This window comes from Dipodomys spectabilis, unplaced genomic scaffold (genome assembly GCF_019054845.1).
Source record: "Dipodomys spectabilis isolate Male_0828 unplaced genomic scaffold, ASM1905484v1 ptg000289l, whole genome shotgun sequence".
Taxonomy (NCBI): Eukaryota; Metazoa; Chordata; class Mammalia; order Rodentia; family Heteromyidae; genus Dipodomys; species Dipodomys spectabilis.
Genome location: NW_024870966.1, coordinates 2,974,567 through 3,000,621, shown reverse-complemented (window position 1 = coordinate 3,000,621; position 26,055 = coordinate 2,974,567). Strand labels below are relative to the sequence as shown.

The following is a 26,055-nucleotide window of genomic DNA, read 5'->3' as shown; positions in this document are numbered from 1 at the left end:
CCTCTAAGAGACGTAGCCCACCTCTGAAATGCTGACATTTTATTTTCAAGGTTGGAAGAGAGTAGCAGCTTCTGAAGTTCAGCCTATTAGACTATTTTTTTTTTTAAGCCTTTGTAATTCATAATAGTTACAGCAGTGAGTCCCAGAGTGGCAGGTTCTATTTTAGGGAGACTTGGATGTAGATATACCAAGGGGTTTCCCTGAGAGGTCACAGGGCACACACAGGTAATTTCGGTTTTGGAGACTTGATGGCAGAGGCCAGAGCCGGCCAGCTGGGCGGGTGACACCAGGCTGAAACGCAGCACTCGTTGGACCAAATCTGGAATCTGCCCCTCAGGTCTTTAGAAGACACTCTCGTTAGCTTCGCTTCTGCTTGGTGAAGCTTTGAAATCTGTCATCAGTAGGGAATATTGGTAGTCGAGTTATTTTCCATGTGGTAATCCGAGCGTAAAACGGCAGATCCCAGCACTCATCGCCACTTAATGAACCTGTTTGCCGAGCGCCCACCTGGTGTGGCCTGGGCTCTGGAGCCTGCATGGTCTTGAGTGGTGTCTGGCCGGCTGACCGGGCGGGGGACGAATGCATCAGCCACCTGGTACCCAGAGCTGTCAGCTGAAAAGGAACAGAAAGCTCAGCCTCGTGAGCCAACCAGGGCTGGACCCATCCAAGGTGAGAGCCTGAGAAGATGGCTCTCCAGTCATGTCCACCAGGTGCCCTTGTGAGACCTGGGAACTGTTTTGGCTCCATGGAGATACAATTGCTTTAACAAGGCCAGGTGTGACTGCACGCTGCCTGCCTGTCTTTCAGAAAGGGAAGCTCAGGCGGGAATTTTGTGTTTAGGCTTGTTCAGGCTGCAGCTTCTTTGTGACTTGGGCTGTGACATCTCGATGAATGTAATTTACTAGGGTGAGTTCATTTTTTTTTTTTAAGGGCTTAAAGTGAGGGGAGAGGTTTCCAGTTCCTGCAAGCCAGGCCTGTATTCCTTTAATTTTAGTCAATAATTAAAATAGATATTCCCCTAGTTACTAGTTTCCCCTTGAGGAAGGGGCTCGGCCCTAATGAAAGAATTCCTACAGTGTGGGCTTTAGGGACAGGTTGTGTGTGTGTGTGTGTGTGTGTGTGTATGGAAACCTGTCATTTTTCATTTCAGGACAAGAGTTACTGTGAGTTTATTTCAGTGGAAAGTATAAAATGGTCCTGGAGGAGCTGTTTTACTGAGTTTGATTATTGGAGGAAGTTTAAAATATATTTGTACGTGCTGGGAGAGACAGGTGAGAGATAAGAGGGAGCAGTGGGAATCAATACCCAATAATTGAACATGTTGAAAGCAGACTCCCCAACGGAGCCTCCAGGGACGTGAATGTGCACAGACCTGGGCTCACAGGTCCTCTGCTTCAGTGTCCTTTGAGGCATTTTCCTGAGTCCAGAGATCTCAAGAGGTTGTATCCATAGTGGCGTGAGATAATCAGAAAGTCATGTGTGAGGGGAAGGTGCCAAGCTCTATGAAGAGGAGGGTCTAGAAAAGCAGTTTCTGGAGCTTCTGCACCTCTGTTTCCTTTTTGGTCGCTGGAAGGTCGGGGTCGATGGTCTCTGGCCTCTAGGTTGGTATTTAGTGCTTGTGTTTCCCTTGATGTGAACCTGAAGGTTAGGTGGCGGCATGCTTAGCATCGGTGTGGTCATCGCTGTGGTCACAGCCCCAGTCAGCTAGGAACAGGGGTCCTCCTGGGTCCCTTGTCCCAGCCTTTGCACTGGCTGTGTCCATTTGCCAGTGTTGAGAAACATGCAGAACGTGAAGTTTCTCTTGGAGGGGGAGGCAGCTGAGCCTGTTTTCTGTGGGGTTTGGGCTTGCTTAGTCTGGTCTTCTAGCAACTTCCATCAGATTTGAGCTTGAAGACCAGTTTATTTGCTGTTTTTTTGTTTTTTTGTTTTTGTTGGGCCAGTCCTGAGGCTTGAACTCAGGGCCTAGGCACTGTCCCTGAGCTTCTTTTGCTCGAGGCTAGCACTCCACCACATGAGCCGCAGTGCCACTTCCAGCCTTTTCTGTTTATGTGTTACTGAGGAATTGAAACCCAGGGTTTCATGCATGTGAGGGAAGCACTCTACCACTAAGCCACATTCCCAGCTCTATTTGCTGAGCTTTGATGTAATTTTTTTTTCAATACCTGGAGTTCAGCTAGAGCAGCCCGCCCCCCCCAGCCCCCCCCCCCTCCCCCCGCGCGTAGGCCCTGGTTGCTGCTGAATTTGTGTGTGTGTGTGTGTGTGTGTGTGTGTGTGTGTGTGTATGTCTGTGCCCATCTCTCTGTTCATTAGTGTAGCTATAGCAACTGTTAACTTCACCTTTGACCTCCTGAGGTCTTATCTTGGAAAATTTTCTGGTTTGTTCATTTGGAGGCTCAGTTTAGATAATATGGATTGGACCAGAGAGAGATGTGATCAAGAGGTTCCTGGAAGGAGGCTGGTCTGTCTTTTGGCTCTTTGGGGGAAGAGTTACACTTAGTTCTCTCAGCTCTGTGTGACATCATGCATACATGGCATCTTGTCATGTCCGATCACTGTGTGTGTTATCCAGGGTTGGGTCTACTCAGTCTCCTGAAGATTTTACTTGTTAATATTGCAGGCTTGAAGTGATTGTTTCCAATTGATCATTCATTGTTCCAGGGCGTGGAGGGGCTCTTCTCAGTGCCAGGTACTGATCTGTGGATGAATGTTCTGAATGTTTGGAGTGGAGTCAAGGATGATTATAGATGAGGGAGAACTCTTACTTTCAAATTCTTCCCAACAGTGTCACCTCCTCTGGTTAATTAAGCCATTGTTGACATCTAGGGGATCTTCGTTTACACCAGCCCAGTGGGAGCTAAAATAAAAGGGCTTTTCTACCCCAAACCTTAATTACTTACCACCCCCCCCCCACTCCTGGGATTCTGAAAGGCCACAACCTGGGGAACAGTAGGTTGCCTGCTTAAAAAAATTTTTTTTAAATTACTTTTTTGGGGGAAATCTCCTGAGGGTGAATGCTGTCCTGGACCAATGGGAGTTGGTCCAAAGTGAAAAACGGAGCATAGGATGTGCAGAAACCTCCGTTAATCACTTTTCCTGGGTGGTTTAAGTGCTTTGTTAGAAAGTACCATAAACACTACAATATCCCCCATTCCCAGTAAACTGCAAGTTAAAAGAATAGAATAATATATGTGCATCCTACGAGGGAGTGATTTAAAATGCCATGGGTATTTTTGTTCCTTACTATGTGTGTTAATATTTAAGAGTTGACTGTAACTTGATAGTTAGCTAAGGAACAAGGGCTTATTCTTGGTCAATTAAACCAAATGCAGGCTTATGTAGTTAAATACACAATGAAGTACACATTCTTTATTAGTATATAAAGTATTTCACAATTCATAGACAAAGAGCTGTGTTTAATATTACTTCTAGAGAAAAAATCTGCCAAGCCCAGAGAATTGGTATTTGTATAAATTTCCGTACTGGCTCCTTCTGGTCTGAAGTGTGTGTGTGTGTGTGTGTGTGTGTGTGTGTGTGTGTGTGTGTGTGTGTGTGTGTGTGTGTGTGTGTGTGTGTGTGGTGTTGCCTGTTTATTTTAACCTGTTAAAAGGCTGAACAGTTACTTATGCACAAAACCTACCAGCTCATATCTGAAAACCCTTTCCAGTTTTTCAGTCCCTGCTGAGGGTGAGAATTGAAATAATCTGCAACAGGAGATGGCTCGGCTATCAGACTTAATGAATAATTTCATGGTTATGAAATAACTGGAGTGATGTTTATTAAACAGGAAGAGTTTGTTTAATGTTCACATTCTCAGGGAAAAGCATGCAATCTCCCTTCTGCTTGTACATTGTTTGTTTGTTTTGCTGTTTACTTAGGGTGATTGTGAAAAGCTCCCAGACTTCTTTCATCAGTCCATCTTACTTTTCCATTTCTGCCTAAGTTAATTTTAGTCTTGAAAGGAAGGCATGGGAAATCTGTCTTGGGGTGCCCACATGTTACAGGAGACAGCAAATGCGGCAGTCGCTGCTTTCCTTCACTTGTTTTGACTCTTAGCAGGGTGTCCGGGTAGGTAGTTCAGAAATTATTTTTGGGGGAAGTTTGCAGGATATTATAAACCTCGTCCTGTGGATCATCTGTGGCTGTGCAGAAATGTCCTGTCTGCTGTACTTTGTGTGTGTGTGTGTGCATGCGTGTGCACGTGTATGCATGCCTGCTGGTACTAGGGCTTGAACTCAGAATCTGGGTACTGGCTGTTAGTTGTTTTGCTCAAGGCTGGCACTATGCCACTTGAGCCACAGCCCTACTTTTAGCTTTTTACTGGTCAATTGGAGTCTCATGGACATTCCTGCCTGGGTTGGCTTCGAGCTGTGATCATCAGATCTCAGCTTCCTGAGTAGCTAGGATTACAGGCGAGAGCTACCAGTGCACAGTTGTTTTTTGATTCTCTAGCATGCCAAGGCCTGGTGTTGCTCATCAAGTCTTGCTGATTTGCCATCTTGGGTCATGATCCTTTAACTGACAGCAATGGTGTCAGAGGCTCTATGTGGCTAACAGGTGAGACTAAAGTAAGGGCTGAATGTGTGGTCTCAGCTGATGGTACTGCAGCTTTTGAGCAACTCTACTCCAGCATTATCATTCATATCCAAGATGGCTTTGTCTAGGAGGAGCAAACCTTAAGAGCCCAGCTCTGTCTTGCTAGGGGCTCTCAAATGTGAGTTTTTTGTTTTTGTTTTTTATTTGTTGGTTTTAGGGCTTGAAATCTGGGCCTGGGCGCTGTCCCTGAGCTCTAGAGCTCAAGGCTAGGGCTCTACCACTTGAGCCCCAGCACCTCTTCAGTTTTCTGGCGGTCATTGGAGATGAGAGTCTCACAGACGTTTCTGCTGAGGCTGGCTTTGAACCACAATCCTCAGATCTCAGCCTCCTGAGTAGCTAGGATTATAGGCATTTGCCACTGGCACCTGGCTCAAATGTGAGCTTTAAAGTTAGGTACAACTTTAGTTCTCTTTTGAGGAAAATAATTGTCTTCATATGAAGCTTCGAGTTTTTCATCAACTGCCTGATTGTGTCTGCTATAGGACAGGTAGATCCAAAGGGATTCAGTCAGGTGACAGCTTTGACCTTGGGTGAGGATTATGAGGGTTGAGAAGGGTGCTCAAGGCCAAGTTCTTTTGAGGAGACTGCTCAGCACCTTGCTTGGGTGGTTTCTCCTTTTGAAATCAACAGAGACCACACACATTTCATATACAGTATCCTCCCCTTGCTCTGACCATTTACTGTTACTATTGTTTTTTAGGACATGATAGAAAATCCAAGATGGTAGCCCCATTTGTGGTGGCCAGAAGGTGTGTGTGTGTGTGTGTGTGTGTGTGTGTGTGTGTGTATATATATATATATACACCTAAATCTCTACCACTTATATATTTCTACATGAATGTATTTAATGATGAAGACAAACCATGATCATCCTTTGTAGAGTGTGTGTCAAGGAAAATAGGTGTGCTCTAGAGTTTTGCTAATTTTGGTTTCAGAAAACTTGGACCACAATAGAGTTTGAAGATGTTGGAGGTGTCATTTTTCTCTGCTTTGGACTACCATATGTAATTCCATCCCATTGTGGACTTTGGCCACACCATAAGAATAAAAATAAATCTCTTTTGCCTTTGACGAGACTGAGTTCGGGAATGAAGCTGTGTGGTCCTCTCCTTTCAACCTCTTGTCCAATGGAAAAAAAGTAAATTCCATGTCATTTCTGAATGGAATGCACACATATAGAATTTCAGGTTATAGTGAACATGTTTTATGAAGAGGTTAAAAATAGCTTATATGGAAAATGCGTATAGATTCAGGAACTGGAACTGAGGACGTATTTGTTTGTACATCTATGTAGTACTTTTTCATGAAACGACTCAATTTGAGCTCTTCTAACATGAGTAAACTTTGCATATATTGTCAGGATTATTTTCTACAGGACTTTAAATTTCAACATGCAGATCTGTTTTTACACATGATGGTTTACTGTTTTTTTCCCCTCATATGTGACCAGTTGTAGTGTTTTTAAACTACCCAGACATTGAAAAAGGTAAATGTGATGTGAGGTTGTTGCTATTTTAATTGAATATCGAGATCTTTGTAGCAGGTGGGTTTAGTGTTAAACTAGTTTGAACACCTTCTAACTCATATCATCAGCTGACAGTGGAATTAACCTGAAGTCCTGTGTTGCCTTCAAGGAGCCTTCCTCTCCTGCCTTAAGCCTCTGGATTTCCACTAAGTAGTGGGACTTGTTGCTGTCTTAGCTCACTGCAGCAGGCACACTACTTAATATATAACCTAGATGCTGCAATGGTTTCAAATTTAGAGCCAGTGAAAGACTAAGAATCCAAATTCTGTACTTGATTTCTGTGTGCATGTGTATACGCCAGTACTAGAGCTTGAACAGGGCCTGAGTGCTGTCCCTTAGCTTTTTCTGCTCAAGGCTAGCACTCTATCCCTTGAGACATAGCTCTACTTCCAGATTTTTGTTGTTGTTGATTGTTTTGGTTGTTAATGTGTCCTTGAAGACATGAGATTGAAGACATGAGATCCTCAGATCTCAGCCTCTTGAGTAGCTAGGATTACAGGAGGGGGTCACCAGTGCCAGGCTCTGAGTTTTGCTTTTGTTTTTTAAGTAGAAATGAACCAAGTTGTTCTGAACGGTGGTATGATGCGCTTTCTGCAGATGTGAATGCACAGAGGAACTTGGCCTAGGGAGCTGGGCTTAAATGTTTCCACTATGACCTCAGACAAAGTAGATGTACTCTTTGAGGCTCAGAACTAATGCCTCTGAAGGTGAATATGTAGATTAAATGCCAATAGCATTTAAAGCTCCTCTGCAGAGCCTGGCCCAGATGGTAACTGCTGGCTTCTTCCCTATTCCACCCACCTCCTTGTGAGAGTAACTTCAAAACCAATGTTTCCAGGTGCTTATCCTATAATACACAGTGTAAGTCTTCTGATGCTGATGGGTGGCCATTGACATTCATTTACATAGAAAACAGTTCTAGGCTCTGAATTAGACCAATCCCTCCTCCAGCCTTTTTACTTTGCCATCCTGGGGATTGTATCCTGGGGATTGTATTCTGGGCTTTAGGCTTGCAAGAGTTCTACTATTTGAGTCATTCTCCCCCGCCTCCCAACCCCGTCCTATCCTACCAATTTAGACTTTAAAATGTCTTATGTATAGTCAGGCACTAGCCGGTTTGCACCTATAATCCTAGCTACTCAGGAGGCTGAGATCTAAAGATCAGGTTTGAAGCCAGCCCAGGCAGGAAAACCTGTGAGACTCTTAATTTCCAATTAACCACTAAAAAAAGCCAAAAGTGGAGCTGTGGCTCAAACGGCAGAGCTCTAACCTTGAGCAAAAAAACTCAGGGACAGTGCCCTGGCCCTGAGTCAAACCCTAGGACTGGAACACACACACACACACACACACACACACACACACACACACACACACACACACACACACACACACACGAATGATGGAGAAGAAGTTTCGGGCTTGGTTAGGTGGGTGTAGCATGCATGCTTCACTGCTGAACAGGCTGGGGACCAGAGCCTTTAGCACATGGGGATTGTCCTGGCCATACTTGCCCATTTCCTCCAGTGGCCAGTCGTGGGCTCCGAGTGCCCAGATCTCTGGGTTTTCAGTCTGTATAGAAGACAGATCAAAAGTGGTGAAGGGGTCTTGGGTGGTGCCAGGGCTGCACTGTCATTTGCACCAGGCTGCTCTGCCCCAGCCTGGGCTCTTGGATGGGACAGGCCAAGGAGTTGAGGGCGTGGCCCGGTAGCTCATTCTCTGAGGAAATGGGGCTTATCATGAGTCGGGCGCAGCCCATGCTCCTCAGTCTGTTCTTGGAGATGGTCAGAAGGATCCTGGGGTTGACGAAAACAGCTAGTGCTTGCCATGAGTGGGATGCTGGGTGCTGGGTACCTGGATTGGCACCTGCATTGGCTAGTTGTCATCCCAGCTGCTTGCACTTCCATTTGTGTGTGTGTGTGTGTGTGTGTGTGTATGTGATGTGTGTGTATGCATGTGTATGCATGCTTGCCTGCATGTGCAGAGGTGCCAATACTAGGGCTTGAACTCAGAGCCTAGGCACCGACCCTTCCCTCTTTCACTCAAGGCTAGGAATCTACCACTTGAGCCACAGATCCACTTCACCGGGTTTTTTGGTGGCTAATTGAAGATAAATGTTCCAGGGACTTTCCTGCCTGGGCTGATTTGGAACATGATCCTCAGATCTTAGTCTCCTGAGTAGTTAAGATTGCGGTTGTGAGCCATAGCACACAGCTAGATGGATCCCAGGTGACATGATTCCTTGAAGACCCTCAACAGATGGTGAGCACACACCCAGCCAGACCTTGGAACGGATTGGTGGGTGCCAGGTAGGGTTTGAGTTGAGCAGGTAGATCTGTTGTGGAATGCTGTGGTGGCCTCTCATTCCTTCCTGACGCTGTCATTTGACTGTTCAATGTGTGAGGACACATGGGCTTTTTGGGTTGCTGCTTTGATAATATCATTTTCCTTCCCAGCATTTCTAATTTATACTTGGGTGGGAAATCAAAGCCCATTAGCCTAGACCCCTGTTACTGGGTCAGAGAATAGGAACCCCTACCCTACCCCAAACCCCAAAAATAAAGAAAAGGTAGAATCAAGGGGGCAGAAGTGGAGATAATAACTCTACCTCCAGTCTTGACCTAGAAAAGGGTTCCTAGTGGGAGAAGAGGCTAGGGAAGCAAAATTCAGCATGGTGGGGTTAAAAACCAAAACCAGAACTTGGATTGGTACAGGTCAAGATGGAGGTGAGTGGAGGCTGTTAGTGGGCAGAACTTTGCCCTGGTTGCTTGTACAGGCCGATGGCATGTCTGGGGCCGCAGGCATGCAGTGAGGGTTTGTGGAGGAGGTAAATACAGAATCTTGGCCAGAAGGAAAGCCATGGCAGCTTTCTCTAGTGACGGTGTCTCAGGATACCATGACAGCTTGGTAGAGACAAAATGGTAGTAGACATGCTTTGTGTTGGTTGAGACTGGTTGTGGCTTCTTTGAGTTTATTCATTGCTAGGGTTTGAGACTCTACTATGTGCTGTATTACTCTTGAGACTGGTGTGTGCCCATCTGAGCAGTGCCCAGCCTTGAACCCCATCTAGTCAGGGAGCTAGGTCTTGGTCAGCTTCTGGCCGTGACTCGTTCTCATCAAAGTAGAGCTGTTCCAAGATGTTCTGTGGGGAAAGCGTGGTGCATCTCTTAAGGGAGATGCCGGAGAGCAGCTGAGTGAGATGAGAATCTGCAGTGAGCCGAGGCTGGAGGACCCGGGCACCAGGACCTGGGGGTGGGGGGTGGTTCTGGAACTTCCGCTCTACAGCACCTGAGACTGGCAGGGGGTGGTCACCCACGGTGATCTCCAGCAGACCCCCCTGACCGCACCTTCTCACTAGCAGCCATCTTGCCTGCTGGGATGTTCCCTCTCAAGCTGGTTGGCTTCTCCACTCCGTTGATGGAGTGGCCCCGACAGAGGCTGCCTGGTGAAATAAGCGTATAGCCAGGCGTACACGAAGGCCGCCTTACCTTTGTTGTAGAAAGGCGTCCATCCTGGCAGGTGTAGTCAGGGAGGTAATCAGGCTGTGCTGAGCTGTCATTTCAGCCCACTCCTTGCTGTCTCTTTTCTCCCTTTGATTGGTGCAGTTTCTGTCATGGAGTTCGGAGGTGGGGAGGTAGGTGGGCAGGGCTGAGCACACCGGGCAGGCCTGGTGGGTCTGGGCAGGTGATGCTTCTGCCTCCGCCCGTGCTTGGTCTCAGTGAAGCCACAGAGCCCCTCCCAGCACTCTGAGGATTTTGAAGGCTCCCAGGTCGTTAAGGCCTCTTCAGGTTTGTTTGTTTGTTTTTCCTCCATGCAAATACATGTGGTGGTACCATGTTCATTTGGAACTTCCTGAAATGATGTGGGTTTCAGCCTGCTGGGGCAGCATCTCCAGGGGCCAGGTGGTGAGAAGAGTCTTGCTTCTCCCCCTCTTACTCCCTGCAAATGATCCTGAGGCTCCTACCAGCCCTGTGGTTCAAATCCACAGGAACTATATCCCTTGTACCTTGGAGAGTCCCTAGCCCTACCAGAAAGGGACGGGGTGGGGGGTGGGGGGAATCTCTCACTGGAGGTCATTCTTATCCAGCTGTTGGCTGAGGAATCACTGGGCCAAGTGTCCCCACCTCACTGCCTGAACCCAGGAGTGGATGAAACCCATTCAAATGAGGAAGGCCATCTGTTTGCAGTCTCCAGCCACCACTCCTTCATTTGCAAATGGCTGGGATACTGCCGGGCAGCCCTGCAGGAACACATCTGCAGCCTCTGAACTGGGGTTGGAACTGGGTTCCTGTTGAGAGAAGAAAGGCCAAGCCCTTTAAATAAACTTGCTGAACAATACCCCCAAAAGGTCCAGAGTTGAAGACGCTGGGGGCAGTCTTCCCCTCCTGGAATATAATTCTTTAACTCTATCTCCTCCTCCTCCTCCCCCTCTTCTTCCTCCTCTTCCTCTCTTCTCCTCTTCCCCCTCCTTCCCCCCCTCCTCCTTCTCCTCCTTCTTTCTTTTGTAGCTGGGCTGCTTTAAAACTATCTTTTTTATTCGCAAAGTACTTACCTAGGGAGGGCTGTGAACAGAGAAAAGGTCACTTGGATTTGGACAGTGATCTGCCCTTTAAGGGAATTAGAGAGCAAGTGTCTCCAGTTGCTTTATTCATACGTACTTTATTATGTTATTATATCATCATGACATTATTTACTCTCTGTACCATTTATTGAATATTTATCTCAGCGTCGAGGAGGCAAGCCTGCCTGAGCTTCAGCTTCTAGGCGCCACAGGTAACAACAGTTAAGGTTGGAATGGTGGTGGACCCTAAGAACTTGCTTCTGGAATGTGATCAGGCCACCTACCTGGGCCCTTGGTTTGCGGACTGTGTGAAGCCTAATTCTGGGGTTTTTTGTTTGTTTTTTTGTCCACAGTTGATGCTAAAAGGCTTATTCTCAGCGTGCCCTGGGTTATAAGTGAGTTCTCTGAACTTTCTGGGGTCTTCTTACTAGGACTTTATAAATCTTTGGTCCTCTCTGGCTTGTTGGGTAGGGGAGTTGTTAAGTTGCAGGCCTCTTCCTTGCTAAGTTGATCAAGGAGGTGTTGTACAAGGGCATCGATAATGATGAATTTTACAAGACTTTCAGGCGCTTAGTTCCACTTGGTGGCATTGCTGGAATCCCCACTTAGGTAACTTACACACACAAGATGTGACAGCTTTGTTCATTTGAAAAGAAAGCTGTTTTGAAGCCAGAGGAATGCAAATTGAGGTTCTCATGGGGCTGGAGAAAGCTGTCCGCTGACCCCCTTGTGTCCAGTGGTGGCCCATAAACAGGAGTCTCTTAAATGTGCACCCTGCCCTAGCGAGAGTACTACCTCTCCATACACACAAGGGCCTTTAGCTTTGTCCTTGTGTTGACCTTGGCCTGCTGTGGGCAGGCTTGGTAGTATTTCTTCCTGTAACCCCTAAGGCTCGGGGAGTGTGGAGCTGCTCATCTTGGTGCAGTTCATTGCCTGAGGGTGCAGATCCTGAGTTCTGGGCAGTGTGTTCATGGACCGGCAGCATTGGCTTTGCTTTAGGGACCTCTCAGCCCCCAGACCTAGGTCTGTGGGGCCTCTGGAAGGTGGCTCTATGCCCAATGAAATTCTTGAAGCCCGAGTTGATCCTGCCTCTGCTGGGCCTTGGGTGGACAAGGAGGGAGAGGGAGGTAGACAGTTGGACTGTTGCCCATGTTACATGGGTAAACCAAAGGCTACAGTGTCTTAATAGGAATCAACAGTTTCATAGGAGAGCTGTTTGAGCTGGGTTTTGAAGGCCGAATAAGAGTCTTCCAGGCAGAGTAGTAGGATGGTATATATAGGCGAGGAAACAATGCCCTTTTGGATAGGCATGTCACCATGTGATGGGGAGGAGACAGATGGCAGGTACCCCTGAGCAAGGCCCCTCTCTGCCTTAAGAGCGTGTCCTTACTGGCAGCCCCGCCCCCCGTGCCCTTCCTAGCATGACAAGGAGCCTGGGCATTGCCCTGCAGCTGGGACAGGCACGCTGCCCGGTGGCCTTTGTCTGCAAGGCCAGCTTCGGATGGCAAGGTTTCCAGAACAGTGCGTCCTGAAACCTTGGGCAGGTTCCTCTACACACGTGTCCTAGGAGGTGGGGGGTGGGACACAGACTCCTCATTGTACCCCAGAGCCAGGCCACAGGGACTTTGACATAACTTGAAGCACCAGTTTCCATTTCTTGGGTGCCATGGAAGCCAACAGCCTATCTCTTTGGGCCACGCTTTCTGAACAAAGGGCCCTATTTTGCAGTGCTTGTCCAATACCTAGGGGTCCTCATCAGATGAGGCTTGATTTGATACCCATGTCTCGTGGTCCTGTGGGACTTTTCCTCATTAATGGAGGGGTTGAATGCCTGTCTTGTGGCCAGGGGGAGGGGAGGGGGAGGGCACCATGTTTGTGCCTTGAACACTGCCTTAACTGCCTGAGCTGTCAGAACTAGGAGGGAGAGAGGGGGTGCAGATAGAATTGGGGGGGAGGTGAGTAGTTCCTCTTTGGGACAGTCAGGTTTCTTATTCTTGAGTGAGTGTGTGCTTGGATCTTTACAGTTCCTACCTTTTTATATCCTCATGGGCCCCAGCAAAATTTCTTTCCTATGTGGAGAGCTGCTCACCCTGTTTCTCAAAGCCAGACCTCAATTGTAAGGGTTGGGCCTATATATATATATATATATATATTTAATATGTGTTTTTTGTTTTGTTTTCTGGGGCTTGAACTCAGGGCCTAGGCACTGTCCCTGACCTCTTTTGCTCAAGGCTAGCACTCTACCACTTTGAACTACAGCTCCATGTCCATGTTTTCTAGTGGTTAATTGTAAATACCAGTGTTACAGACTTTCCTCCCTTGGCTGGCCTGGAACCACGATCCTCAGATCTCAGCCTCCTGAGTAGTTAGGATTATGGGTGTGAGCCATCACCACCCAGCAAAATGCATAGCTTTTAATGTAGCCGTCAGCCATTGATGGGGCAGCCAGGGAGCCAGCCCAGAGTTTCTGGGGCCGAGGTAGCTATTAGGGGTTGCGACATGGGACATGTACAAACCTGACATGTGTCTGAGGATGCTCCGCAATTGGAGAGAGAAAGCCTTGAGGGCCAGTTCACTGACCTGCATCTCAGGGCCCTGGGTCTAGGCTGCTTCTTGCCCTCCTCCACCCCTCCTGCTCCCCTCCACCTCCCCCCCCCCCCCCCCCCCGCACCTCATTTTATGAAGCAGTATTTCTTGGAGTAGAGAGCTTAATCTTTATCTGTCTCCTTTCCTCCTTAAGAACAAGGCGTACTACCTAGGCCTTATAAGGCCTCTATGTGATGCAGAGGATTTTCATTTTCCTATGAGTTGGTTCTTGCAAAGGGGAAGCTTTGAAGGTGCCGGGCTGCGGTGGTTGGCTCTGTGGATGCCACTTTTGTGGCTGGGTCCCCAGCCTCTATGGCAAGCCAGCCCCCAAAGCCACTCTCTGGTCAACTCCTTGAAGATTGCACCCTAGAAAAGTAGTAGAGGATTGGCTCCTTCAAAGCCCCGATCTTTTTGGCTGCCACAGGTTCTGGAAAGCCAGGCTGCACATGCTGGCTCTTTTCTGTCTGTCTGTCTCTTCACTTCATCCCTGTGAAGGGTATTCGTGGCTGGCTGCGTGTGGGGTGTCCGGTGGTCAGAGCATTGGGCATTGATTGGTCCAGTGGCCACTTCTTAGCAGAACTTTCCTGTAGTCGCTAAGTCGGGGAGGGCCATGTGGGCTCACCTGGCCTCCTCACATGAGCCCCGAATTTACAGCAGCCTGCAGCTTGATCCCTGGGTTTCTCGGTGGGGATTTTGTGGTAGAGTGGCTGGGAGGGCACTGGGAAGCGGGGGTCATGTTACTACCTGCGCCTCAGTGCTCCTGGCACAGTCCTGCCCAGGACCTGGGCCCTGCCAGGAGCCGGAGACCTTGCAGCTCCCTCCTTGACCCCTCCCGGCATGTCCACCAGCTCCTGCCTTTCGCCCTCCCCACCCCTCTGTCTTTGCTTCCCTCCCTCTCTCCTCTCTTCACCCCCTTCTTATTCCACAAGCCTCTCATCTCTCTTCTTTCCCCTTCCCTCTTTTTTTTCTTCTCCTTCTCTCCTTCCCCTCCCTTCACACCCTTCATTTCCCCCTTTCCCCCTGCCTCTTTCTCACCTTTCCCCCTCCTCCTCCACAAGAATTTGTTCAGAAATCTCTCTTGGTCTATCTCTGTCTTTGTCTGTCTGTCTGTCTGTTGTCTGTATCTCTCTCTCTATCTCATTGTCTTCTTTCTCCTCTGTCTTTGTCTCTTTCAAGGCATTTAAGGGGTGGAATCTGATGAATGAGGGGACATACTGTCTGGGAACGAGTTCTGGGGTCACTGCATCATTGAACCTGGGGTCCTCTAGACATCTGAAAGGCAGTATCCTGGGGTACCCCAGAAGCAGTGGGCTGGCAAATGCAGTGTGGTCATCTGTTGGTGTGGACTGCTTTTTCTTCCCGAGCGATTGAAATCTGCCGTGCGTGCTCTGTGCAGTGATTGGACCGGGCAGGGCCGGGCTCCCCATCTGTTCTCTGTTTGCACTTGGGCGCCATTTCAGAAGCCACACGGGAAAAGTTTATGGGCCAACATGATAAAAAGTGACAGTCTGAAGTGCTGCGATCGCGCGTTTGGCAACACGAAGTGTTACCTGAAGCAGCTTACCATTTCCAGACCCCCGCTCTCTCGCGGCTTAAGACAGCCGCCCCATGGCACCAGTGGGTGTGGACCCGGAATCCCCCAGAGACACAGGCATTCCTGAGGTTTACAGGGCCCCCTTCCTATCCCCACCCCACCCAGATGTCATGACCTCTCTCTGGATCTGCTGTGGGATGTGGAGAGTCAGGCAGCCCTTGCCTCAGTTTCCCTCAGTTCTGGAATTCCAGCCTTTGTGTGGGTGCGCCCCTCCCCTCCCCCCACCTAGGGTTATGGAGGGGAGGGATTTCCTGGGAAGAAAGGAGGCTCAGGTCAGGAGTCCCACATTTGGAGCCCACTGTGCCCTTCGTAGCTTGGGACTCGCTGTACCCCCCGCCCCAATACTGGAGGTCAGCTGCGTGGGAAGCGGCCTGGTTTACGTGGCGCGTGCGGCCGCTGTCCTCAAGCAGGGACGGAGAGCCTCCCAGAAAGCAAACTTGTCACCTTGTTTGTTCAGCAATTCTAGGTAATAGTGACAAAGAAAGAAGAGCCAGCATTCATGTAGTTTGTCCCGACTTGCTTCGTGAATTTTGGTTTCTAGTGTGCAAGATACGGGGATTATACTGTCTGTCTGCTCCTTTGAAGGAGCATCTGGTGCTAAGCAGGGTGGCTTCTGGAACCTTTTCTCTGGATGGGGTGGAGGAGGTTTCCCGGGGATGGCCAGTGCAGGGGAGGCCGGTCCACATGGGGGAAAGTGGTAGGACATGGCTGGGCCGGGAGGTTAGCAGAAGGTCTTGGGCTTGGCCTAGAGCAGCATTGATTATGTAGTAAGTATTGATTGGAGATGGTCAAGAGACTGGAGGGGACTGTTTGCAGGGAGCTGGATCTGAAGGATTCAGACACAGAAGGGGAGCTATGCCCACAAAGCAAATGGCCGCTGGAGGGACGTTGGTCCCTGCTGGGTCAGCTGTGTGGGAACGGAGGAGTACAGACATGATTCGGCTTTCTGTCCCTTTTCCATTATAGTCTTTCATTCTTCCCTCTCCCCCCATTCTCCCCCCTCTCTCTGTGTTGGCCCTGAACTCAGGGCCTAGGCACTGTCTCTTAGCTTTTCTGCTCCAGACTGAGCCACAGATTCACTTCTGGCTTTTTTTTTTTTTTTTTTTTTCTGGTTAACTGGAGATAACAGTCTCCATAGACTTTCCTGCTTGGTCTGGCTTTGAACCGTGATCCTCAGATCTCAGCCTCCTGAGTAGCTGGGATTACAGGTGTGAGCCACCAGCGTCCATTTTAAAACAACCATTTCTTATGTTTTTCTCCCCAGGCCAGCCTTTGACCTCAGTCCTCCTATCTACATCTCTTGTGTAGGTAGCTGGGATTACAGGTGTACGCCACTGTGCCCAGCCCCCTACACCTTTCAGACTTCACTTTGCTCTTCAGATTTCAGCCCACAGGGCTGCACTTTGGTGGCGGCTGCTCCAGCTGCCTCACACAGCACATGCTGCAAAACCGTCTGGAAAGGCAAGATTGGAAATGTTTTAGGCTTGCAGGCTCTAGGGTCTCTGTCGCAAGGACTCAACTGTGCCCTTGTCACACAAATGCAGCCCCAGACAATATGGTATCCAATGAATATGGCCTCGTTCCAGGAAAGCAAGCTATGGCTGGTTTGGCCCCTGGGCATAGTTTGCCAGCTCTGGGCTCTGGCTGTGGATTTACCCCTCACCCACCATTTTCACTGTGGGCCACCATCTTGCAGGATTCCTTCTCCTCGCATTCAGACCCAGCCCCCCCCCCCCCCCCCCCCGTGCTTTATAGTCCTTGTGGGTTTCTGTTCATTTTCCATTGCCCACTTCACAGGGGAAGGTTCCTACCTGGGGGGGGGGGAGAGGGGAAGACAGGTCTTGTGCCCTGTTGCTTTCCCAGCATCCATTGGGCCGTGGTAGGTGTTCAGTAAATAGTAACTGAGTGAGAAAAACAAACTTTGCAAACACAACTTGCTTGCCGCTTGGCTCTTTTCCACTCTTGTTTTGGGGGAGTGTCTTACGTTCCATTCAGCTGGTGTTTTCTTCCTTTTGTGTTGACTGTCTTTCGGTGTTGTTTAACGTCTGGGCCCCTCTTGGCTTGTGTGCCTTTGGAGGACCCCTTTGGGAAAGCCTTGGGTCCCCCTGTGTTGGCTGTTTGGGGGGTGGCGTGGGGGTGGGGAGTGAGTTCGTAGAACAGATGCTTCCCACAGTGGGGCTCGGCTTTATTCTTTTCAGTCATGTGGGAGATTTGTTCTTTGGGGTGTGCTCCAGGCAGAACAATCCACCGCCTTGTGATGCGCTGCCCCGAGTTGGAGGCAGCCCAATGCTAGCAAGGAAGCTTTGTGTCCTGGGCCTGGGCCCCGTGTACCAGCCCCAGCTCTCCCCAGGGACCGCCAGCCCGCTTCACCGCCCCCCAGGGCCAGCTCGGCCGTGACTCTCCTGTTCCCCTTAGGAGCCATTGACTTCCATCTCCTTTCCGGAGGTTGTGGGTGGCATCCTGCCCTGTGTGTTTGGGAACTGTGATGGTGTTCAGTGCGGCTGTCTTCCCTGTGTATTACGCCCTGGGTAGAAATGGGGGACGCACAGACCCTCCCAGAACCAGAACCTTCTATCTGGGCACTTGAGATTCTCCTCAGGGAAACAGGACGCTTTCATGAGGAACAGGTCCATCTGAGGAACTGAGGAGGAGAAGGGGGTGCTGGGGAGGGGGAGGGTATGTGGGTGTGGGGCATCCACTTTACTTCTGGCCAGGGGATTCATGTAGGAAAAATGCCTCAAGGACTGCTTCATTTGGGCCTTGGAGGATGAGTTGGACAGGTCAGGTGTGCGAGGAAGAGGAGAGCAGAGGGTGTCGAGGAAGGCAAGGGACCCCAAGTGGATGTGGGGCTGGGCGACACCAGGACTCTGGCATTGGTGGCTGAGGACAGGCAAGCCGCTTGGTTATAGGATTTGTTTCTGTGCAGTGGAGGCCGCTGCTCAGCTACAGGGCATTTTCCTTCTTGGTTCTTGGTGGTAAGCACTCCAGGCATCTATTATTTTGAGAAAAACAGTATATCCCCACTCACCTAGCTCAGTCTGAATCTCCTGACCAGCATAGTACTGATCTGAACTTGAGAGCTCAGGAAAACTCTAGAAGGTCAAGGGTTTTGTAGATGGGATCCGTTTGCTTCTCTTAAATTTGAGATGTTTCATATTAAGAAACTTGATTGTGTGACAGATCGAGTGTGGCACATGCAAAGAAATGTGTATGTGTGTAAATGAGGGACATGCATACTTGAGTGGCAAATGTGCAAAACTCCAATTATTTACAAATAAAAACATTCCAGAGTCGGGCGCTGTGGCTCAAGCCTGTAATCCCAGTTATTGGGAAAGCTGAGATCTAAAGATCGTGGTTTGAAGCCAGCCCAGGCAGGAAAGTCTGTGAGATTCTTATATCTATCTAATTAAACATCACAAAACTGGAAGTGGTGCTGTGGCTCAAAGTGGTAGAGCTCTAGCCTGGAGCAAAAAGAACTCAGAGACAGCGCCTAGACCCTGATGAGTTTGCGCGCGCAAACTCACACACACACACACACACACACACACACACACACACACACACACACACACACACACACACACACACACACACACAATATGACACAATAAAAGGATTTCCCAGGATTTACCAAAAGAGCAGGTCTCATAGACAAGGACTTACACAGTGTCTGGGACATTCTTCCCGCTGGGTTTCAGTTGATCTTCAAGGCCTGCAGTTTGTGGAAGCCGGGTCTGGCACAGCTTCGGTCAGGTGCTTTCTCTGATTGCTGCTTTGGATGCCCAGATATTCTACGTAGTGCCAGGCTGGTTCCTGGCTCAGTGGAACGTGGGGAAAGATGGCCAGAAACCTTCTGGGGGAGAGCCATTTGCAAAGCAAGAACAGCTTCTCCGGGGGGTGGATGGGCCTCCACTGACCTTTGTTGGACATTCTCTCCTCTCCCTCCTTCCCATCTGTCTCTGTCTTCTCTCCCACCTCTCTGCAGAGACACCATCCAAATACCAAACCTCTCAAGCAGAAGTTTACGTGGCTGCGCCAGGGGAGTCTCTAGAGTTACGCTGCCCATTGAAAGATGCCGCCGTGATCAGTTGGACTAAGGATGGGGTACACTTGGGGCCCAACAATAGGACAGTGCTTATTGGGGAGTACTTGCAGATAAAAGGCGCCACGCCTAGAGACTCCGGCCTCTATGCTTGTACTGCAGCTAGGACTGTAGACAGTGGATCTTGGTACTTCATGGTGAATGTCACAGGTGAGTTGGTCTCTCGGCGCCGGGCTCTCTCTTCTCTGTAGCCACTTTATTTATTTATTTTTGCCGAGTTGAATCAAGGTGTGATCTGACTTGGCCATCAGGGCTACATATTTTAGTTTATTATTATTGATTAATTTGTGGAGACCAGGGTATAGGGATCACTTTGTTGTTTGGGTTGCTCTCGAATTCCTGGGTTCAAGTGATCCTCCTGCCTCAGACTCCACCTCGGTGCTGGGACTACAGGTGTGTGCCACCATACCTGGCTGATGGGTATTTTTGCAATTCTTTCCTGAGACCTGGCACACTAAACAGGCTAGTCATTACAAATAGCAGAGATCTCATGTGCCAAAGTAGCATTTTCTTCTTAAGAGAGCACACTTTGGAGGTAAAAACAGAATCTGTCTCCCCTGCTTCACTCTCCCCCGCTACTTGACAGTCTGTGGTACTTAGAACATAGGATTGAACTTCCAGATTTTTAATTCTTTTATTAAAAGTCTGTTTCTCTCCTCGGCTCTCCCGGCAGTGAGGGGGACCGACAGGCCCCCTCCCGTCTTGTGCCCAAGTTTAATTCTGCTGTCAGAGTGTTTATTAACCATCACAAGGGCCATACAGGGGCTGAGATTTGTTAGGGACAAATTATTTTCTTTGGAGGGAGCTCCCAGAGGCCAAAAAAGTTATGTTGACAGAAAGAAAAAAAATCTTTGGGGATCACACAGTCAGTAAATTTGTCAGGGACTTGAAGACTGTATGAAGCTCAAAATTCCGTTCCAGTCTGTCCATCCAATGTTATCGTATGCTTAAATAATGTGGAAGTGGAAAACACTGAGTCATGAGAGACCAACTGTCAACAAAGACACATGAAGCCCCTAGAAACCATCTTAAACTAAAGCCATCCTTGGGCGCCTGTGGGCTGGTGCTATACTCTGCAGAAGTGCTCTAGTGTAGACAGCCCCGCCCCCTGCTGCAGATGCCCCGCCCCCTGGTATAGATGGCTCCGCCCCCTGGCTTGGCACACACAGTCATGGATGTGTTCTTTTGCATAGATACCATCTCATCTGGAGATGACGAAGACGACACCGATGGCTCTGAAGACTTTGTCAGTGACAATAGTAACAACAAAAGTAAGTAACCGCCTGCTTCTGAAGGTCCCCACGACAGGAGTGTGGAGGGGAGTCCTATCTGTCACCTCTGTCAACGTCTGGGCACCACCGAGTTGTGTCCCGTTCTTTGCTGTTTTCCCACCGTCTCTGCTGCCCCAGCTTTCCAGCCTGAGAATAAACCAGTATTGCTGTCCACCCTTCTCTGCGGCTCGTCCTTTCTTCTCGTCAGTAATTCTTTTTTTCAAAGCAATCGCTCCGTTCTGTCCTTGGATTTCCTTTTCCTTTTGGTTTCTCACATTGAGAGATGTGAACCCACACTGCGTAGAGGAAACATGGGAGGGGGCCGGTGACCTTCACTTTGAAGACAGCTTTGGGAAAGGGGACCGAGTGGTGACAGTGGATAAGAGTGTGAATCCCCTCTCCAGGTGGGCAGCCAGGGTTTGAGTTACTTCACTACTTCACAGCTGCTCATTTAACTTCTGTGCTTCTATTTCTTAAGCTGTCACGTGGTACTAACATTGATATTTTCTGAGTTGTTATAAGAGTAAAATGGGGTCTATTTGTGCAGCACTGGGAAGAGCATTTGTGAATGTTTGTTGCATAAAGAAAATAAAATCTAAGCTGAGTGCCAGTGGTCCATGCCAGTAATCTTCTCGGTTTAGGAGGCTGTGGTCTGGAGGATCACAGTTTGAACTCAGCAAGGCAGAAAAGTCTGTGAGACACCCCACTCCAAAATAACCAGCATAAAAAGCAGAGCAAGAGGTGTGGTCAAGTGTGGGGAGCACCTGCTATGAGCAAGTCAGCCTTCAGAGGCCCTGGGTTTGAAGTCTAGAATGGGCATCAGTAAGATAAAATCATAAAATCCAGCGTTAGTTACATTCTCTAATGACATGGCTAGAATGTTTTCCGACTGATGGCCGCTGGTCTTTGCTCACATGGTGTTGTCTACACTTTCTCAAAAGGAATTTCACCAATGAATGAGGAGGAGGCCTAAACAATAAGACAGCTACTTATAAAATAAGACTGTAGCTTCCAAAGTGGAGTGTTTCTAGAGCTGCTAACGGTTCTTAGCAATATGAAGAGGAGAATACAAGGATTTCTTCCTCTTTCTTGTAACCACATGCACAGCTCCTTCTGTAGTTCACATCCCCTTGAGGGTGGTACCTTGGTGAGAACTGACGAGCCTGCATTGGCAGAGCGTTGTACAGATAGGGTTGACGTTAGGCCTCTCTCTTGGTGTTGGTCACCCTGTTGGTTTGGACCAAGAGATGATGATGTTGTCTGCCATAGTAGAATCTTACCAAGTAGTTTCACAGCCCGAAATCCCTCCGCTGGGCCATGTACTCATTTTTCTCTTCTGCCCCATAACTCTGGGCCACCACCGACCTTCTGAACCCTCTTTGTAGTTTTGCCTTTTCCAGAATCTTCCTCCGAGTAGCCTTTTTAGATTGGCTTCTTGCATCAAGTCACATACAGTGAAGTTTCGAATGTGTCTCTCACATCTGAGAGTGCATTGCTTTTCAGCGCTGAATAATATTGCATAGCGTGTGTGTCTGTGTGTGTGTCTGTGTGTGTCTGTGTGTGTCTGTGTGTGTGTGTCTGTCTGTTTCCCCTGGTCTACTTACCCATTCTGTACTGGTGAGCACCTTGGTTGGTTCCATGTTTTGGCAGCTGCCATGAATCTATGTGTAGGTTTTGTTTTGAGGTGAGTTTTCAGCTCTTTTGGGTAGGTACACGGTGGTGTGATAGTGGGAGGATATAGTAAGGGTGTTCACATTGTAGGACGTGCTGTAGCCATCAGCCAGGAAGGAGAGTTCCTGTTGCTCTCTGTGCTTAAAGGCCTCTGGTGTTGTCAGTGTTCTGGCTTTTGGCCATTCTAGTAGGTGTGTAGAGGTTTCTTGTTTTAATTTGCATTTCCTTCATGACATATGATGTGAAACATCTTTTTATTTGCTTAATTACCAGGTGTACATCTTCTTTGTTGAAGAGGTGTCAGGGTTTTTGGTTCACTTTTTAATTGGGTTGTTTGTTTTCATATCGTTAAATTTGAGAGTATTTTGTGTATTTGGGACAATAGTCTATTATTATTTATTTATTTTGCAAATACTTTATCCCTGTCTTCTTTTGGTAATATATTTCACAGAGGAACAAGCCATTAATTCCTGTAAAGTCTAGCTTATCAATCCAGCCATGGATTGTGCCTTTGGTGTGGCATTCTGAAACTCAAAACCAGGTCGTATCTATCTAGGTGTAACTCCTTTGTGTTTTATATTTAGATCACAATTGGGATCTATTTTAATTGTAGAATATTTCTGTCTAGGTTAATTTTTGTTTTTGGCTTTTTGTTCTCCAGTTCTGGAACTCTTTGTTGAAAAGGGTTATTCAACCTAGGGCATGTGTGTGTGTGTGTGTGTGTGTGTGTGAGAGAGAGAGAGAGAGAGAGAGAGGGAGAGAGAGAGAGAGAGAGAGAGAGAGAAAGCATATGCATATGTTGATATTGAAGCTGGAATTCAGGGCCTGGGTGCTGTCCCTTAGCTTTTTCACTCAGGGTTGGCACTCTGCCACCACACCTCCACTTCTGCCATTTTGGTGATTAATAGGACATAAGACTCTCACTGACTTTTCTTTCCAGGCTTGGCTTTGAACCTTGATCTTCAGATCTCAGCCTCCTGAGTAGCTAGGATTACAGGCATGAATCACTAGCACCTGGCCTAGCCTAGCCTGGGGCTTCTTAAAGGAAGAAATAGGTGTTAGGCATCTGATCTGGGATAGACGTGGTACGTGACTTTGTCCCCGAATCTCCCAAAAGCATAAGCGTGAGCAGAAAAGGAAAATAGTTTGGTTTAAGTAGCTAGAGGAAGCTTAGGGCCATGGTTCTGAAACTGCTGTCTCTGACTGACAGCCTTAGAACGGCAGATTCTGGGACCTCCCCGAGTTAGAAACTCTGTAGAGGTTTAGAAACACACTGAAGTGTGACACCGCTCGGAGACACAGTGAGAGAGGGATTAGTTCCCCATTAACAGTCTCATTTGTGCAGATGGGAAGTGTCTAAAGGTGTGATTGGTCCCCTCCTTCTCAAGGGCTGTTTAATAATAAAATACCCACACTTCCGCCATTCTTCGGCTCTTGTGAGGCTGGAGGCGGTGATATTGGGGACTTGCCGTGGTGGCTTCTGGGCTCAGTGGAGGCCACCAATAACCCAGAGAGACAAAAAGAGAGCAGTCAGTCTTGATGTATTGATCTGGACAGTGACTCAGTAACCCAAGGGGGCAAGTGCTGGGACATCGGGTCACGATGGGGTGGGGTGAGGATGCTGGGACAGTTGTTGCCAGCTTGGAGGTAATACTGTGCGCAGGTGCCATGGGGACATTGATTGGGACATTGGGTTCTAGCAGCTGTGATTGGCTGGCCTACTGAAGAATGCTTTCTCCTGGTGGCCAGGAGCCCTGCTGACCCTTCAAGAGTCCACGTGATGCCCTCAAATGTAACAGCACCTCTAGGTTACGTCATGAGCAGGCTGAGCACACAGACTCTCCTTGTGATGCTGCTGGTGGGCCTTGGGGTGGGGACGGGGGTGGAAGGCTGCTGTGGCCTTGGCCTGACTGTCGCTGCCACCTGGAGCAGCCGGGTACACGAGCCCGGGGTCCATCCGCCCCTGGCCAGCGGAGCTTTTGCCAGGGTTTTGCCTTGCAACCAGCCAGGGCTTTTGGTAATTAGCTCTCAAATGACACCAAGTCTGTCCCTGAAATGGATGCTGTGGGATGATTAAGGGCTGGGGTTAGCTGTCCCAGGCAGACACCGCTGTCGGATGGTGCCTCTGTTTGGTGCCTCTGAAATATTAGACGCTATTTAAAGTGATAGCAGTTCTTAACTGGCTACTTGGCCTCTGCCATCTGCTAGTGTGATTAGGCGGGTCTGATTCACAGGTGCTGGGCCCAGGGCGGCCGAGATTAAGCAGCTGTGGCCTGTGTGGACAGAGGAATGCCATGGGCTGGGGTAATTGGCAGGGCGGGAAGGGGGAAAAACAATTTGTTGCCACCTCCATTGTCAAATGCCTGACCCGATTACTAGGGAAAATTGCAGAAGCGCCGAATTCCTTGCATTTTCAACCACCTGGAAACACCCAAGTGTTCAGATGGATTCCTTTGGTGCCTTCTGATTGTCTGGACATGCTATGAGGGGTATTCTAGGCTGTTTGCCTTGAGTAAAGTTCACAAATGACGCTCCTGTGACCCTGTGTGACATTCTTGGGCTTTGCTGGGGCGAGCCTCCCCTCCCCTCCCCATTTGGGCTGAGACATTGTGTGTTTAGTTCTCTTCTCGTCAAGCTTGAAAATAACGTTGAAGGTTCTTTTTTCCTGCTGGTATGGTAGGTGATCATTAATCTAATTTTAGTGGTTCAAAACAAAATCTTCGTCTGGTGGAGGTCCTCTTAGATTCTGTATAAAGCACAGAAAACATGGGTGCCCCAATACAAGGATAAAAATAACAAGAATTAGCTATTCAAGTGGCAACTGTCCAAGCAGGAAAGTCTTTGGGGTGCTTATCAAAAAGGCAGAAGTTGAACTGTGACTCAAGTGGTAGCGCGCTAGTCTCGAGCAAAGCAAAGCAAAACAAGACAAAACAAAAGCAAGGGACATTGCACAGGCGCTGAGTTCAAGCCCCAGTACCATACAAAACAAAAACAAAGATTGAAGGGACACACCTGGATTTGATCCCTAGTACTGAAAAATCTCTCTCTTTTTTTAAAAGGAATTAAACAGTATTGCTCAAGTTCCTCAAAGATGTTCATCTCATGTATACCAAGCCAGCATGGTAGCTCAACCCTGTAGTCCTTCATCCTTAAGCTGTAGAGACTGAGGGATTGCTGTTCAAGAGACTCCATTTCAGCTAATGACTGGGCTGGAGGATGCTTGATGAGTAACCCAGCTGTGGGAAGCGTGGCTAAGTACAGTGGTGTGCACCTGCCATCCCCAGTGTCGTGGGAAGCGCAGGTAGGAGGAACTCAGCCCAGGCGTGTCTGGACATAAAGGGACACCCTATATAACCAATGTCCATCGAGACTAGAGGTCAGGCTTGAGTGGTAGGGCTCTGGCCTAGCAAACCTGAGGCCCTGAATTCAGTACCCAGTGGAGGGTTGGGTCATAGGTGAATATTTGTCAACTTCCGTTTTTCTTTTTTAAATACGTTGTCTTTCTCCTTTGATGACACTGAGATTTGAACTCAGGGCCTAGTGCTTGCTAAGAAAGAGCTCTACCCACTTGAACCACGTCCCTCGCTCATTTAATTTTTGTCTTTTTCGATTTTTTTTGCTCATACGGGGACTTGAGCTCATGGCCGTGCACTTTCACTCATTTCTCTTTCATTTCAGCCACACTTTGACTTCCAGCTTGTTTCTTTTTTTTTTTTTTCCTTTAAAGCAGTTTTAAGTTTTGTTGGCATCCTACGTTTTAAAAAAAGTCAAATTTAAGGTCACACCTCTTCCATTTGATGTACTGTATGCAGATTGTGCAGAGTATGAAGAGATACAAATTAGTCTATGTCCCCCACAAAGTTATTAGAGTACAGAATCATCTTCCTAAATACATATTTAAAATTCTTATGAAGATAGATGGACTGCCCCGACGTATGGACTGTCCATGTGTTCCATGACACTTTCCAAAATGATTCAAGGCACGGCACATACGGCATGTGAAGACATGTTCTAGTCTTGTGTCTCTGATCCCGCCATCCAAGATGTGGCTTCATGACTTATACAACTAAATGGTCTCAATGAAGTTCTGTTTCTGGATTGAAAAACCACAGATCTATAACCATCATGTGGGTAACTGCTCCAGGATAGAGAGAA

At 48.3% G+C, this 26,055-nt stretch overlaps 1 protein-coding gene across 12 annotated transcripts in view; it reads left to right on the top strand.

Annotated features, from left to right (window-relative positions):
* Fgfr2 (fibroblast growth factor receptor 2) overlaps nt 1–26,055 on the top strand; it is a 105,423-nt gene that overhangs the window by 652 nt on the left and 78,716 nt on the right. For 5 of the 12 annotated variants that reach the window (XM_042701413.1, XM_042701412.1, XM_042701407.1 and 2 more), the window contains exons 2-3: nt 18,842–19,108; nt 20,152–20,229. The exons of 4 other annotated variants lie outside the window; for them this stretch is intronic. In XM_042701413.1, coding sequence (XP_042557347.1) covers nt 18,842–19,108; nt 20,152–20,229 — 345 coding nt within the window. The remainder of the gene's footprint in view (nt 1–18,841; nt 19,109–20,151; nt 20,230–26,055) is intronic. 3 more of the 12 variants (XM_042701415.1, XM_042701414.1, XM_042701409.1) reach the window with 1 other exon arrangement.